Here is a 17106-nt window from a genome sequence, read left to right as displayed (position 1 = left end):
AAGAAAAGTGAAAACTATGCTATCGACTCTAAAGGAAACAGCGATGGAGAAATGTCAACTGGTCAATTAAAGCAGGTGTTCGTATGCTCATGAAATTTGATTCTGATGGTGTATATAAATCTACACACAGATACGTTGTTGTAGCCCAAAATGACATTGAAGATGATGGGGAGTTCAAAGTTATATGCCTCAAACTATGAATGATGCTAGAAAGCTGTTCAGAGCTGATGACAAAGATATCTCTTACATCCACTTTGACCAGATTTAAAAAATTTTGCCAGAGCCAAAATTCAAACCACGAGGGGGGGGGGGGCACGTGTTTTATGAATTTCCTCATAGCGTGGATGTTTTTGAGATGTCATAGAGGAGTCTCTGGGATACTTTTCATATCGTCTATATAATTGTTGAAAAAATATGTGTATTTAGAATAATTGTGATTGTGTGTGTGTGTGTGCGTGCGCTTACTAACATTTTTGTCCACTGGTACGGGAAGCATTTTTGCAGTTCACAGGCAAAAAAATTTTAAAAAACTTCAAACTAAGATGCTAAATTATAAGTTATCAACCCATTGTCTGCCAGAAATAAAAAAAATTAATTTTAAGTAGTTGAAAAAATGTAAAAAATAAACTTTTCTACGTGCTATTTCGAAAAAATCATGAAAAACGATCAAAACAACAGAAAAATAAAGTCAAAAAAATTTTTAAACCACTTTTTTTTTCAGCCCATGTGTAAGAAATAAGCCGATTTCATTTTATGAGGTTAAAACAGCAGAAATAATAATATTTATTTTTTTACCGCGATATTTGTTTTCATAACAGAGAGGACAAAATCCATCATTTTCAGTCATAAAACCCAAAAAATAAAATATTACAAAATAAAAGTGAAAAATGTTTATGAAATATTAAACTCCAAGTCATTGGCTATAATTTGAGATCAATTTTATTTCAAAAATTCAACTTTGAATTTTTCATCTAAAAAATGTGGAATGTACACTTTTTTTGGGAATGACCCCTATACAAATCTACAATTTTAGACTGTTGCCAAATTTTACTTACATACGAAACAGGTCCCAACTTGAACAATACGCTACTTAAAACGTTCACCATAGCTGGGCAAAAAATTGTTATGCAACAATGGTTACTAGGCCTCAACAATGACTTTTGGAACGCTTTCTTTAGCTACCATGGTTCCCTAACTGTGTTTCAAACACGTATATGCCTTTATAATGGTTTGTTGCTTCTTTAATGCTGCCAGTGCATGGGGAAAACCCGGGCAGCACCAGGTATTATAGCACATGTGAAAAAAAATTGTTTTTAAATATTATATTAGCTTAAACTTTAAAAAAAAGGGGGGTAATACATGCATCTTCACAAAAGGGGCTGGGTAGCGCACAGAAATTTATTGGTCGGATGACTCGTTAAGAAAATTGGTTATGTTTGTCAGAACAGACACGAAAAAATTTGTACAAATCGCGATTACATTCGGCACAATTTCAGAGAATATGCTGCAGCACACTTGGCATTCTTGTCTAACCTAATTTTGGTCGCCCTATCTATGGAGGAAGAGCATGCCTGGACTCGTAACTACAACTGGTCAAGCATCTAAGAAATTCAGCAAGAATTAATGGGGCTTGGCAAGAACTGACCAAGTTAAAGGAACATCAGGGTTAGTGAGAATATTTGTTTGTGAAAGCTTCAACATGGCACTATCAAATATATCCGGAGACGTTCATTGGGAAAGGATGTGTCTTAATGAGTTTGAGAGGAGAGGCAAGCATTCATTTGGGCAGGGCCTGTTTCTAGCATGGTCATATGGAGCATGTGCATAGGGCTCAAATTTTCAGGGCCCAAAAAATTAGCTACGTTTTATATTTTCGGCACAGCCCACCTGCCCTTTTCTCCTGCGCACACATCTGCCTCAAAGACTAGGTATAAGGAGCCCCAAAAATTCACATTTGCCTAGCACCCAAACTTATCAGGAAGAGGCCCTACACCTGAGTACCCGATACAAATTCCTTATCTCAGGGGTGGGGACTACATATAAAGTTGGCCCACTTAACACTTCAAAATGAAATTCTCATGAAAGTTTCCAGTGTATAGCCAATGCATAAGAGATAGACATGAAAGGCTGGGGGGCACACGATAATGAATGTTGGGAAGGGACATGATTCCAGCTCATATATATGCACATACATAAGATCCGCCAGCTCTGTCACTGATGCTGCCCCCCACCCCAAATCTTTGCCAATGCCAAGGAAAGCAAAGCCTTTTGTAGAAGGATAGAAAACATGTTATAACAATGTTTATGAAAATACTTAGTACACGAATTACTAATTTACAAAGAATAAAAAATGGGCATAAAGACACTTACAATGTTTCAAAGAGTTTTGCCTCCCGGGCTCTCATGATGGACGAGGCGTAGTCTTCTTCACCAAGATCGCTATAACAAATACATACACTGTAATATCCATAATTATACACTGCTCAAAATTACAATCAAATGAATCGGGTCCCTCACTTAATGACGCCAGTGTCCCTTACAAGTGAAATTATGACATAAAAAAAACAAGAAATAAGATTCATTTGGGAGGGCCTCAAGGTGTAGTAGTGTGCCCCTCTACAAACACAATGCCAAAATTAGAGGTGGGGACCCTTATCATGCGAAACATGAGTAAACGACACATTGCATTTTACTATGCATATTTGTCAATGTATTGGCAATACTCACCTTATCGCTGGCATGGCGAGAAGCTCTGGGTTAAGCCCAAGTCCCCTGAAAAGCACCTCACATTCTTCCACACCGAAATCGGCAACAACGTTCAGGTAATCAGACAGAGCACGCTCTGGATACTCAACCATCAACCTAAATTGAGGTTACGATTAGAAAACAGAAGTTACATGTTATGGTCAGAGAGGCCTTACAATATATTAAAGGCTGACGTTTTGGGAGAAGAGAACCCCTACACCATCTGGAAATTCCTTCACATCGCAGATATTCGAGAAAAAGTGAAAAAAAATTATTGGAACTCACCGATAATGGAGGGGCAACTCTTCAAAATTTATGGGCCCCTAGAAAATAAAAATTAGGATGGACACATTTATCGTCATTTTGTATTCAACAAGTCACAAAAGTCATGAAAATATGCCAATTACACACCATCAGTATTCAACATGAATGAAATGGCGGATGCAAGAGAGAGAAAACAAATAAGGAGACTTAGACCAGTTACAGTCTTTCCTATTCTCACAAAGTCTGCCTGCAGCAGGGGATCTTAACCAGGAGTCGTTGAAGATGTTCCAGGAGATCTGTGAGAAAACAATTGATTTATTGTTTTTGCATTATGTGCCAAATTTTATTCTACAAAGGCGTTTGCTGTCTCTGAGGGTCCCTGGAACAGAGCCATAACTAGGTATTTTGCCACTCTGGGCACACTTATTTTGCTGCCCTCATCACTTCATAACTCAATAATTTTATAACAGCCCAGGGCAGTTGTCCTCCCCCCCCCCCCAGTTTTAGCCCTGCCCTAGACTTAGTCTTATTGGCACAAAGGGTTAGTGGAACACAAAAGATAAAGAACCCTGGACTGGAGCAATGGTTTCTAAGCTTTTATATCGGACTGCACCCATAATGAACTTTGAATTCTCTCACACAGAATTATTAATTCAGCTATTATGAGGCAAAGAAATAGTTCGGTTTTTGATACAACTCTCGAAGAAGTAATTCAGCTTTCATACAGCCCTTGAAAAAGTGTACTTTATTTTTCATACAGCTTTTGATGAACAATTCATCAAAGAATTAATTCGCCTTTAACACCCTATGAAGAATTCATTAAGCTTCTAAACTATCCTTGAAGAAATGATTCAGTTTGTAGACACTCAAAAAACAATCAAACAATTGCATAATTTCACTTTATTCTGCACTCAAAGTACAATTCAGCTTCCAAACAACTCACAAAGAAGTAATTCAACTTTCATGCTACCCTCAAATGATTCAGCTTTTAAATGACCCTTGAGATGATTCAGCTTTTACAAGATCAAAAAAATCCATCTTTGACAAGTGCCATCTTAATGAATGGGCCAACCCAGTTACGGCCTAGGGAACCTCAGTGCAGAGAGGCCTCTTCAAAATGAGATCAAGTTAAAATTCTCGAAAATAAATATTAAACATTTTACATGCTACCATCTACACGTCTTTTCTTTCCGAGTTCACCTCTGCATAATATCCGGAAAATAACTGTTTCCTCGATATCTCAGGCTGAGAAAAAAAAGCCATCTATATCTCTTAACTCAATGTTCTTGCCATCCTGCATACAACTCTAGGTTCACATATTATGCAGAAGTGGGTGTGTTTGTATGTGAATTATTCCCTTATTGTATGGTCAGTTTTATTAATCAAATACATAGTTTAACGCGCACCAAAAACGTATATTGAGATATAATGTAAGATGTACACATAAAGGACATACATACATGCTTAAATTAAATATTTTGAGGTTGTGGAAATAGGAAATTCAAAATCCCCCATTTTGTCCAAAAAACCTGGGTTTTTACAACCCTGCTTTGTGGTCTAGAATGCTTACTTTGCAAGTGAGAGGACATGGGTTCGATTACCTACAAGGCCAGTTGAATTTTCTTTCCTTTACATCAACCAGCTAACGAAACCTTTATAATAATAGCAGAAAGCGACATTATCTTTGCAAAAATCACTTTGCCAGAGGATGCTCTTAAGATGGCCCTTAAAATGATCCTCAAACAACAAACAATTCAGGTGTCACAGGGAACTCAAAGAACACTTCAACTTCTTGAGACACACAAAGAAAAGTTCAGCTCTCATTACAGCCAGCAAGCAAAAGTAACTAATTTTTTGGTGAAACATGGTTCTCTAAGAGAACAAGTTTGCTCACCCATAACTAAAAGGACCACCCAGATATATTCAAACTATGTTCATTTTCAAACAATGACCTCTAGTGGTGAAAAAGAATAACACATCATGAATAAAGAATCACAAGGACTGCTATGAAATAAAATACTTGCGCTGTTTTCATTTAATAATTGATAATGACTTAATGGGCATTTAAATAGGCCAATAGAGCCGCAAACCAAGCATTCCTAGGAAACAAAAGGAATAGGAATCAAAACTTACCAGATTCTGTTTGAGATCTTGTGGTAACTTGTCTGATTGGATTGTGGCAATAATCTTCTTTTCAGTCATAGAAGCGCCAAAAATCACAGCTAAAAAATTCAGAAATCAGATCAGAAATCTGAAGGACAACACGCAATCATCTGAAATGATCAGAATTTTGAGGTGATGGAACATGTCTGTGTGTTGAAAATCTTCCCGCAGACAATACAGCGAGCTGCTAAGATGCCTTGTATGGCAACTTTTTATTCACCCATTGTGACCAATCACGGGAAGCAGAATCGTTCCTTTACTCGCATCAATATAAGATCAATATAAGGTTTATAAATTTCCAGATATAAATTCAACTGCCTGCAAGAATCGGTTAAACCTATGAGAATTGAAACGGTCAAACCAAACTTGATTCATACAAGTGGCAGCTACTACTGTATCTCACTGAAAAACTGGCGAGAAACAGTGATAGCATTTAGAGAGAGTAGGCTACATAACTCAGTCCAGTCTAATGTAATTTTGGCGGCTTTATTCGTGGAGGGCAGGGCCCGCCTGGTCTTGCAACCAGTCAAGGGTCTGAGAAATTTAGCAAGAATTTGTGATATTTGACAGGAATTTACTATCTTTAGCGAGAATCAGTGATATTCGACAAGAATTAGAAAGACATTTAGTGAGAATAAACTACACATCTCTAATTTGTCACAGCAAATTTTTGCTACCCTATTTATGTAGGTGAAGCCTGCTCGGACTAATCTTAGCTGCAACTAACCAAAGTCTAACTAACCAAGGTCTGAAAAACTTGGCAAGAATCAATGGTATTTGGCAAAAATTGATAGAATTTAACGAGAATCTGCTATTTTTGGTATTGGTTGCTGGTCATTTCTTAATTCCACTATCAGGCATAGAACTGCATGAAAGCATTCCTAAATCACGATAGGGTCGAGAGAACCCGCCCCAATGTGCACAAATGAACAGTCTTGTTCTCACAGTTCAAGTCCCACCCTCTCCTACAACTCTTTGTAGAGTCATACTACCAGGAATGATGAGCAGTAGGATCTTATGGGTAACCTATAAGCTATCATAAGTGCACTGGGAATAATTTTACACCTGTGGGTACTCAGCTTGTGCATTATTGGCATGAGAATTTGGTTTCTGAATTCATTTTTGGGCAGGAGTGTTCAAGCACCCGCAGCATCCTAGACATTTCTATACAAGAATAGAAATAAGTAGGAAAGTTTTTTGATGTAGTTAAGAGCCTCCAGAACATCACTTTGTACCCAGAGCCCATGGCACTGCTCAGACTGTGACTGCTAGAACATGCCTATTGTATAGGCACTAAAACTTCAGCTCCCCACCCCCCAAGCACACTAGAAAGGAAGGGTAATAACTGCATCTCTACATCAAATCAACTAACAAAAAATAGACAATATGGGGAGGGGAGTGCGCAACTTACCTTTGACATAGCAGTAATCAGAGGCCTCTGCCAACTCTTCAACTGGTAGAAGAACCTGCAAAGAAAGACAAAGAAATTAAGTACCATGTTTATTATATCTTTTTGAATGTCCAACGGTTTGCGGTTCCATGGTGTAATAGTTAGCATACTGGACTTTGAATCCAGCGATCTGAGTTCAAATCTCGGCAGAACCTTAATTTAACCGCTGTAGTAGTCGAGTGGTCATAGTGACAGATTCGCATCGCGAGGATCCGGGTTCGAACCCCACCATCGCCACAGTGGTGGTCAGCTGAAGTTGGTTTCCTGTGATTCCCAACTTCAAGGCGTAAATGCGAGCCGATCCCCCCCATTAAAAAGTCTCACCAGAAAGCAACAGGCCTATAACGATATATAATTCAATCATTACACTTCACTCATAGTTAGAAAAACTGGTGGCAGATGGCAGCACTACACATAACAAGCATTGCACTGCAACAAAAACTTCACATCAGGTTTCACTACACATACATGCACGTTCCAACATGTACCAATTTGTTAGAGATTCCACAAAGGAATACGGATGATGTTCATGTTTGGTTTAGTAGTGGTTACTTGAAGAAAAATTGTGACGGCCCCTCTCAAATCATCACAATATATTTGGGAGAGCCCCAAAAAAATTCATAACAGGATGACTGGATTGTGTGACAAAGAAAATTTGGTTACTTAGCCAAACATCATAGATAACAACAAGCCCTACATCACAAGCAGGGCCCCGATTCCAGCAAGAGCTAGGGACCCCAAAGCAGAAGGTTTAGCACTGTTCTGCGACGAGCCCTCGGCTGACTGGAAATGTTCTGTGGTAAAAATCCCCATACATGTAATATATAGTGTTTTTTTTCACTTTTTCTTAAAATTCTTCCAAATTGTTCTGCAACGTATGTCGCAGATTTTGGCACATTCTGCTTTGGGGGCTAGGGAGAATGGGGGACAGTTGCAAAAAGTTCTAAATTTTAATGCAAAGTATTCGCTGGCTAATCAAATAACTTTGTCCCTTGCCGCAGAGGGCAACTCGCCCTCAGATTCCTGTCATGTCTGGGGCTCCCCTCATGTTATATAAAGTAAGGGCCTACATCCCCACAGTACAAAAATATGTGTGTACTCACGATGATGTCCAAATCATCAAATTTCTCCTCATAGTCCATGCACAGAACCTTAATGAAGTGGAATTCATCAACATCCTTCTCTGCGATGCACCCGTAGATGGTGCTGAATCTCTTGCTTATCTGGAAAAAAAACAATGGATAATTCAACATGGGGGATAAGCAAGACATGAGAAATAAGATATAAAATAGATCCAAAATCCATAGAAAATTCATTTGGAAATGTCCTACTTCAGGTCCAGAGGTTGGGTGACCGATCCCCAATGCCTTGCTATGGGCACCCACATTCTCACGCCCCTTTCAGTCAAACTCAAATATTTCACAAAAGGAACATTCTTATTCCTTCCCTCCCATCACCAATATAACACACTTCTTCAGGCCCATCCTTACAGAGCTGAAACTTCATACGCATTTGGTAAGCCTCCGCAATGACTTGTTGTAGCGCAATCTGAAATGTCTAAGTTGTTAAACTGAGTTTGACTCATCCTTTAGTCCGGTGATTCTGAAACTTCTTGATGCACAACCTGCTTGTGACAAGAATTTCAATTGCAGACCTTCCCATTCTCCCCATGGAGAGTGACAATGTCCTAATATTTTAGGAAATTCCCAACACTTTTTGTTTTTGCATTTCCAAAAGTGCTTTTTGGACACTAGTTTTCCTCAGTTTTAAGTTTTGTAATCAATGATTAATAAAATCAAACTATTTTTTAATATCTTGCAGAACTGTTTGAAATTATAATGGTATTACAAACTACTCAAGTTTTTTGTGAACAGTGTCATTAACACAGTAAAATGTTAGGACTGAATGCTTATCTTGCAGTACAGGGTGGGTAACTCATTACTCTCAACTCAGGGCAGGGAAGTCTTGAGAGTATCATGGGCCCCCAGGCCAAGTGATTTCTTCAATTAGCAGTACTAACCCTGGTCTACGACTAGAAAGGTGATGTTCAGCAGAACTTCACCTTTCCACCATTCACTTTATATGGCGAGATCCAACCACATATACTAAAATGAATTTTTGAACTGGAAAAAAACTTAAATGTAAAATTAAGGGTTAACCTGTTGATGCAAAATTACAAAATCCACTAAATGTAATAAAGCAATTGAAGTGATACAAAACAAACCTGTTTATTTCGTGCTTATTATCTGCTTTAAGTGGGTATTTTGAACCGGGCATGTAACCCTATTAAAGGGATGTTACATTAGGGGGTTCACATGTTCCATTAACACTAAGTGGTCCCCTGGGAGAGGATCCGGTCAGAAATCATAAGAATTGCTTTGTTACATTTCTTATTTGTGCTTAATGTCACAATATTTTATTGTGTTGATATATGTAAATATATAGTGAAAATATGAAGCATTATTAAACACCTTATCTTTCCGGCGGAGTTACCCGCTTCCATTCGTCTTAATAGTTCCATGATCTCATAATTAAATAGCCGTGTAAACAACATAGGGAGAGCCTGATCAACTTCCTCCACCTTGTTAAGACTGTTGCCACCAAAACATAATGTTGAACATAACTCAATGCCACATATCTGTATGCAAATCATCTGAATGACGTCATCAATTTCTTCCTACGCTGAGTGCCTGTCGTATGACGACTGGTCAGAGAATAAACCTGTTCACCTCCACTATAAATAGTCCGGCTAGACATCACATCATGGCATTTCTTCTTCGTTTATCCTGCTGTGCTAAGAGCAGCCTTAAGGCCTTTCACGATAATTTACTAATAACCTATGATGTTGTGTTAATCGCTAAAATGTGTGACTAATCCTACCGAGCTTTTAAAACTAAACTACTCTGGTTGGTCCGGATATTCGTTGTCTTTTAATGATAATTTTACTCATCTAATTACCCACCCCATTCCCAGTCTGATTCCCCTGAGAAGTCAGCTAAATCTTCATAGTCTGTGTGGATTGCCAACAACATAAGTGGGCGAGATCTGTTCATATCTTATTTTTTGAGATAATGACTATTCATGTTTAACTATAACATTTGAATTAACATTGTAACTCAATTTGGCAATTTCCAGATTAAGTTGTTCAATAGTCAAAAACACAATGTTTCTTTGAGTTTGCCTGCGAGTTAATATTATGGATGCTAGAATCACGGGACGTAGGTGAAACTAATTTGCTACAGTGCTGAGGCTGTAACAGAGATCTAGCCACTTGAAGCTGCAAGATGAATTTCTCATTTCCTGGGCTTTTCAACAATTCAAATTTGCAAGTGAGAGGGAAGGGGGTGTGGAAAATCCTGGACATGGGTACCAAAGATTCCGGCCAAAGGGATTCCACTCCCAAAAGTGCGTCATCTCAGATGCCACTGACATGTAACAGATGTCCCCTGAAAAATGCTTCAAGACCATCCAGACTGTGCCCGGGGTGCTGTGGGTACGTGGTACCGTGGGCACCCACAGTAATCAAAGGTAGGGTCCAAGCACCCTTGGAATTGATTCAGAAACCGAAATTTTCCAAATAAAACTCAAGACAAGTACCCACAGGTTCAAAACACTTCTAGCTACAAACACAACTCTGCCTCTTTGAGGTAATGGAAATAAGGTGCTTTGCACCAGTCTAGGGTTGTGAGCAGTTCTATCTATCTAGCTACGAGAGCACCTCACCGCTTCCAATTCCTTCTCCACCAATGAGGTGCTCAAACAAGCAATCCATAATACAACCCCAAGTGAATACTCATTTTGAACAATGAAATGGTGCCATTACTCACCTTGTAGAACTTTTTCTTCCTGTCCAATTCGGTCAGCTGATCGTCAAAGAACGAATTCAAGGGTGGCACGGGCAGGACTGCAAGAGAAAGAAACGAGATACAATTAGCCATTGATACGTCAATCAACCTACTTGGAAAATAATTTTCCGTTAACACTATGGGATCCTGAAAATTACTTTATTACAGGGAACGGTGATCCAGGTGGTGGTGGAGGGCAGAAATATCTCGCCCTAGGGCAGGTCAGAATTCAATTAGCGGGGATAAAGAGTAAAGATGGAGGCAACTATCCTGGGTGTCAAACTCTGGGGCAGAGGCAGCAAATTTGAGGAGAAAACAAACAAAAAATTGTAGTTTTCTGTTGTCATGTAAACTGGTCACTTAGGGACTTCTAGATCTTGATTTTGATTTATAATGCTTACCATATGCTAGCATTCTATGAATACAACATTTAAATCAATTTAATTCTATAAATTTGAGAAATAGAATAACCTTTTAACCTCAGTACCAATGTTTCCCAAAGTGGGCAATAGAGGCTACTAATATCATATAGCAGCGGTTCTCATCCTTTTTGACTCACTGAGCCCTGTAGGCCAATTTTTAATTATTCATTAAAGTTACTGATTTATTTTTACTATTTAAAAATATTTATAATTATTTTAAATTTTAATGGTTTTTTTTATTTTTCTAGAGTGGCCACAGAACCCCTGGAGAATGCACAAGGAGCCCAAGAGTTCCACGGAACACTGGTTGAGAACCGCTGTCATATAGGATCCTATGGGTTCACTTGAGTTAGGAGGCGAATGATTTGAAAAAAATTTCTGAAAGATAGATGGAACAAATAATACAGCAAACTATGCTTTAGAGCAGTGTTTCCCAAAGAGATCACCAACGAGGACCGCGGTGAGTACACCATCTATTGTTCCTTTAACCCGTAATGTCTAGTTATGTGATTGTTGAATTGGTATGTAATGTGCAACATCTTAGATACATTAGATAAAAGGTTACCTGCGATTGTGCTGATAGCATAAAAAAAATTTTAAAGTGTTAAGAAAATACATATATTATCGTCTATCGTCTGCCATGTTAAACTTCTAAATTAAATATTTTTATACTTTAAACTTACCTCTGTGCGTTTATCACTGGGTTACTGAAATTGTTTTTTATGTCAAACACAACGAAACCTTACGATCGAATCTTGAGAATTAATAATTGGTTAAACACACAAAATTAAGTAGAAGTCACTAGATAAAGGAATGGGCTGACATATGCACCAAGTATTTTTTTGCACAAAATAAATAGGGATGGCCAGTGGGCTTATTATGGCCTCAAAATACCTTGATTCATAAGCAATTGAACTTCGGATTTCACAGCAGCTGGTTTTTTGGAGTCTCTGCAGTTTGGAAAATACGGGAAGTCAGGTTGTTTCTATACAGTGAAGTAATATGTCGTAGCCACGCTTGATTTGAGGGTTAGAACCCAATAACTGGAAAAATTTAGCTACAATGGCATCATATTGATATTTCCCATTGACAATAGTAAAGGGCGTTTAAATAGTAAAGGACAATAAGGACGCTTCATTATCACGAATACACTTGTTTGACATTGACTAGTAAGTTGAATCGTTCAAGAAAATCGCCGCCCAAAATTGGGATAGAAATATCAGCAATAATAAAATTTCATGTATAAATATACGCCTTAACCCAAAATCAAGTTCTAGTGCTAGCTTACCTTAAGTCCGGATCCGAGACTCATTCGCTGCATACAGCTGAATTTGGTAGGAAGACATTAGCTGTTTTGAAAAGCAACTAATAACAGCCGTTCACAAGGAATCGAACCCGGGTTTTACGTTCGAAGATGAAAATCGGTTTAATGTACCATAGCCTGTAGCCAACGAAGCAGCTGCACTAACTACTTTCTCGCAGACCAGTTGCAAGGAGTGACACACTTGCGAGCCCTCTCACCCGAAATTATTGCGATACCAACACAGCCCTTGGTATGGACTGGATCGGTTGCGATAGCGAGTGCGACTCGAAATGAATTGTTGCTGCTGAACTCTTTGAAAGACATTTTTCAGTTCGGTAATTTCTGTGCAGAGGGTGCTGACTTCAGAATGGGAATTGACAGTCGCGACTACAGTAGTTTCAGGATACCTTACAAACATATTTGTAGATTCGTAACTGCAAGCACCGAGAATAAATGGTACATGCCAGGATAACTGCTGGGTCCATAACATACAGTGTGCTTTCCGTCATTAAGACTTTCCATTTCACAAAGTAATTGTGACAGGTGTTGATTGCTTAAATGCAAATCGTTGAACAATAATTGGAGTCTTGAACTTTCCGATTGCTCGAAATATGCCAACACACATTTTTTGAGCGTGTTATGGGCATCAGTGGTGGGAGGCTGAATGATATGTCACATTTCAAACCGTTGGAATCTAATTACGCCACAACCATGGCCCTTAGGAGCAAGGCCCCTAGGATGAGACTTTTGGCGGGCCCCCAGACCAGACTTTTCATGGGCCCCTTATAGTGAATTTATGGCATGAAAAAACAAAATAATGAAAATCGTCCCGGGCCCCAGGGCTGGACCCCGGGGGCCTCCCCCTTGTGGTGGCCATGGCGACAACAGAATGGAATTTTGTTAAATCATTGGAGATGCCAGAAATTGAAAACTGATGCCACTTGAGCAAACCACGCGGCAGGGGGTGAACAATCCCGCTGTCCTTAGAACCAGTTTTTTCCTTATGCGCGCTGTTTGTCATTATTTAACGAAAAAGGGGAAATTTCCGCACTCCACGCTCGCCTTTCCCTAAATAAGGAAATTTTTTTTTCCCTTCTATAACGATAATGACAAAGAAGCCCCTCTCGTTAGCTCGTAACGACAACTTTTTCTCTGTAATGGCGGCGTGATGTGTGCTTGGATGGAAGATATTTTCGATTCAAACAATTCTCCTCGTGTTTTTCCGTGCTGTTTAGTGCTTGATACACGCATTTAATGTAAAAAAGAAAATATATTTAGGCTAACGAAAAATACAGCCACACCTATGCGAGGAGCTTGAGCCGAAGACAAGAGTTGCTGTTGAGTGGAAGGTAGGCTAACTTATGATATGAAATCAATTTTTTTTTATTTTTCTTAACATGACATTTCACTCATTTTAAATGAATATTGATGCTTTATACATACTCGAGGCTTTGGGAGAAAAAATCCTATCGACCGACCTCGTTGTATAATATGTACTCACAGGGTCGTAACTAGGATTTTTGCTCCCCGGGGCAAACATAATTTTGCCGTCTCTGCAACTTTAAAATTCGGCAATTTTAAAACGGTGTTTTTTATTCCAACCTAAAATTGCCCCCCCCCTAAATTTTGCCGCCCGGGGCAATTGTCCCCCCTACCCAGTTCCGGCTCTATGTACAGATAGCGAGATGATCATATATGCAAGTTATATTCACAAATATTAATTCGTTCATATATATAAACATGGGAAAACATGTATTATAATAACAATGTTTGGACTATATGGATAAGGTCACATTTTATATTTGTGTTAGCACATAGTTTTGTGCCATCTAAAGAGTGTCGTAGACCAGCACCATCTATTTCTAGCAGGTGCTGCATAGACCCCCGGGACGAGTAATTTTTCTGAAGGTTCCCCCCAGCATTAGAAATACGTGACCAATTTACATACTTGCAGTCAAAAATTGTGCGCAAATCTCATTTGCACTACCAAACCACACATGCACCTCCTCTACATTATCTGCAGAACTTGTAAGCATTAAATTACTGCAGCACTCTTAGTGATAGGTTGGTTGCAGACACAGATTGAAAAATGTTCAATATTATCAGTTATGTATTAAATCTTTCGATATACTGTACAGTACAATCAGAGATGCAGACATGAAAACATTGAGGGGGCTGAAACTTGCTGGTTGTCCCGTATATATGTGACATGAGCACGTATGCAGGAGGGGGAAGGTGTAGTGCATTGTTTTTTCAGAAATTATTTGGGGGGTTCAGTCCTCTTTCCCAATTTATTGGGGGGGGGGGGCTCAAATGGCCTCAGCCCCTAGGTTCCGGCACCTATGAATACAATATAATATATGTCATTTGCATTAAACAATGTATTTAAAATTGGCTTGTACAATTTTGTTTTATGAACTTGTTCAAATCACTGGCGAAGAAGGATTTAAAGTTTGGGGTCCTTCAGATGATTTCCCCCCCCCCCACCCATAAGATATAAGCATAAATCATAATAAATTATAAAGAACGAATTCTTGATATTAATGGGTCTGTAGAGAAATTTCAGAAAATAATTGTCTGTACTACTGTGTTATACTTATTAAGTAGGAACACTGTTACAAGTGTTCAATGTAGTTGTTCAAATTGTACAATTGACACTTGAGGGTAGGTTATTCATTAGTAATTGCTCCTAGGTGTATTTTTTCTCCTGTTTAACAAATATATATATACATAAAACAGACAAATTGCCTAACGTGGTGGTTGAAATGTGTGTGTGTGTGTGTGTGTGTGTGTGTGTGTGTGTGTGTATATATGTCCACAGAACAGATGGACCCTTAACACAGTACTTAGAGCACAAAAATTCAAACGCATATCATCGCTTTCAGTATCAAACATAGATGGTAGTAAGTCGAGCATGAAACATGCATTCCTTATATATTGCAATTAATTTGCTAAGGACACAAAAACTTATGTATACACATAACACTTTCCAAGGCATGTCAATTAGAAATTCCTCAGAACTATATCACTTGTATATGTGGTTTAGTAGTACTAGCAGTTTGTTGGGAAATTGTTTTAGTTGACAACTAACATATTTTCTTCCATCACACCGCTGATACATTGAAATATGATACTATTTGGTACTATTATTTATATATTGGTACTTTGTTATATACTATTTGAAATGCTTATTAGGTTCTTGACCATTTGCTGAAACGAGAGTCGCAAAATGAAGACATTACATGCCTGTTGAAGACAAATCGGTGCTCATGAAGTGCACTTATGTACTGATGGATTAAACATAGATACCGCAGGTAAGTCGAATATTTTTCATTTTTATCTTTGGAATTTTTTATGGCGTGCACAAAGTTTAACACTCAAAACTATCATACAATTTACCCTTTTCATTTCAGGTAAAAATGTTGAATGCAATGACACAAGTTATGGCTTACGAGTGTAAAACTAGAAATTTTTGTTTCTCAAGCAACTCATTTAACCAGCACCTATATGTATATTCATACACAGCCGCAATCATACATGTATATGAAATACTGTTCACACATTTATCTAATAAATTTATCCATGATCATAAGCAAAAAAATGAGTGTTTTCTTTGTGATTATAATTAGAAAAAATGTTTATGAATGTTACATTTTTGTACTACAATAAATTTGAGAATTAGTTGCATAGAAAACAGTTTTCTATGCAAAGATTTAAACAGCTCAGTGGAATGAAGTGTTGATTTTGATTTATCTGAACCAGAGTCATATAATTTATTTTTGATTAAATGCAGCTGAAATCACAAAACGAATAATAACCTTCCCATTTAGAATGACTTATTTTTGTCGACTCATCAAAATTTTCTGTCCAAAGCGTTTCCCTGCTTAGTTTCTCATGAGTGTTTCTTGAAAAACAAGCGGGATTCACTGCAGTTGATAAAAAATTTAATAAAACGATTGCCGCTGTGGTGGTCGAGTGGTTATAGTGCCGGACTCGTGATGCGGGGATCCGGGTTCGAACCCCACAGTGGTGGTCGGCTGAAGTTGGTTTTCTGTGGTTCCCAACTTCAAGGCGCAAATGCGAGCCGATCTCCCCGTTAAAAAGTCTCGCCACAGAGAGCAACAGTCCTACAACGGTAAATCATTCAACCATAACACTTCACTCATAGTTAGAAAAACTGGGGGCAGATGACAGCACTCCACATAACAAGCATTACACCGAAACAAACTTTACGTCAGGTTGCACTACACGTACACGCACATTCCCGCATGTACCGATTCGTTGGGGGGTTCCGCGGGGGGGGGGTGCATGTGTGGTGTGGCAGTAGTAGGTAAGGACTCCAAAAAATGGCTCGGGATCCATGATGTTCTTAAGTCAGCCACTTCGTTGGGCAATTTGCCTGTTATGGCGTTGTATTTGTATTTGATTGGAAAGAAATTAAAATTTTATTGCGAGATATGGTGAATGACATGGTTCTTGTAATATCGAAATATATAGTATCAAATAATATTTGCCGAACATGTATATGGGGCGAATAGCTACAGTTCCAACATGTCAAGACCTGATGGAAGAATAAGAAATCTCAATACATTTTCCTAAGTGAGAATCGTTTTAACATTAAAACATGAGCGTTAAATTCATAGAGCTGGAAAATCTATATTTTTCCCCCATGATTGAACATGATACTTGCTGTATTAACCTCTATGATGTAATGTCATGAGAAATTAAAATTATCTTTCAGAAAAATTGTAATTTATATAAAATTTATATAAAAAAAACTTGAATTGTCTCTAAAACAAATTTATTTGTCCAATAAGATATTTTAATAATTTTCTTACAAGTTATTAAAAATGCGAGGAAACTTGTGCGCAATCTAACGGGAAAAAAAGAAAAACATTGCGGGAAATTAAAGTA

The 17106-nt window shown here is 38.3% G+C and overlaps 1 protein-coding gene across 1 annotated transcript in view; it reads right to left on the bottom strand.

Annotated features, from left to right (window-relative positions):
• The window catches only part of LOC149067967 (uncharacterized), a 60055-nt gene that overhangs the window by 29400 nt on the left and 13549 nt on the right, over positions 1-17106 (bottom strand). The window contains exons 3-9 of the mRNA XM_089251997.1: positions 10450-10526; positions 7726-7845; positions 6584-6638; positions 5143-5231; positions 3031-3068; positions 2728-2862; positions 2371-2439 (exon numbers count right to left, since the gene is read on the bottom strand). Of these exons, the coding sequence (XP_089108123.1) occupies positions 2371-2439; positions 2728-2862; positions 3031-3068; positions 5143-5231; positions 6584-6638; positions 7726-7845; positions 10450-10526 (583 nt within the window). The remainder of the gene's footprint in view (positions 1-2370; positions 2440-2727; positions 2863-3030; positions 3069-5142; positions 5232-6583; positions 6639-7725; positions 7846-10449; positions 10527-17106) is intronic.

Source organism: Pholcus phalangioides, unplaced genomic scaffold (genome assembly GCF_987345545.1).
Source record: "Pholcus phalangioides strain wild (caught in Gottingen) unplaced genomic scaffold, Ppha-v1.0 ptg000028l_1, whole genome shotgun sequence".
Lineage (NCBI taxonomy): Eukaryota > Metazoa > Arthropoda > Arachnida > Araneae > Pholcidae > Pholcus > Pholcus phalangioides.
The sequence above is the reverse complement of the archived record's forward strand: the minus strand, read 5'-3'. Positions and strand labels throughout refer to the sequence as shown.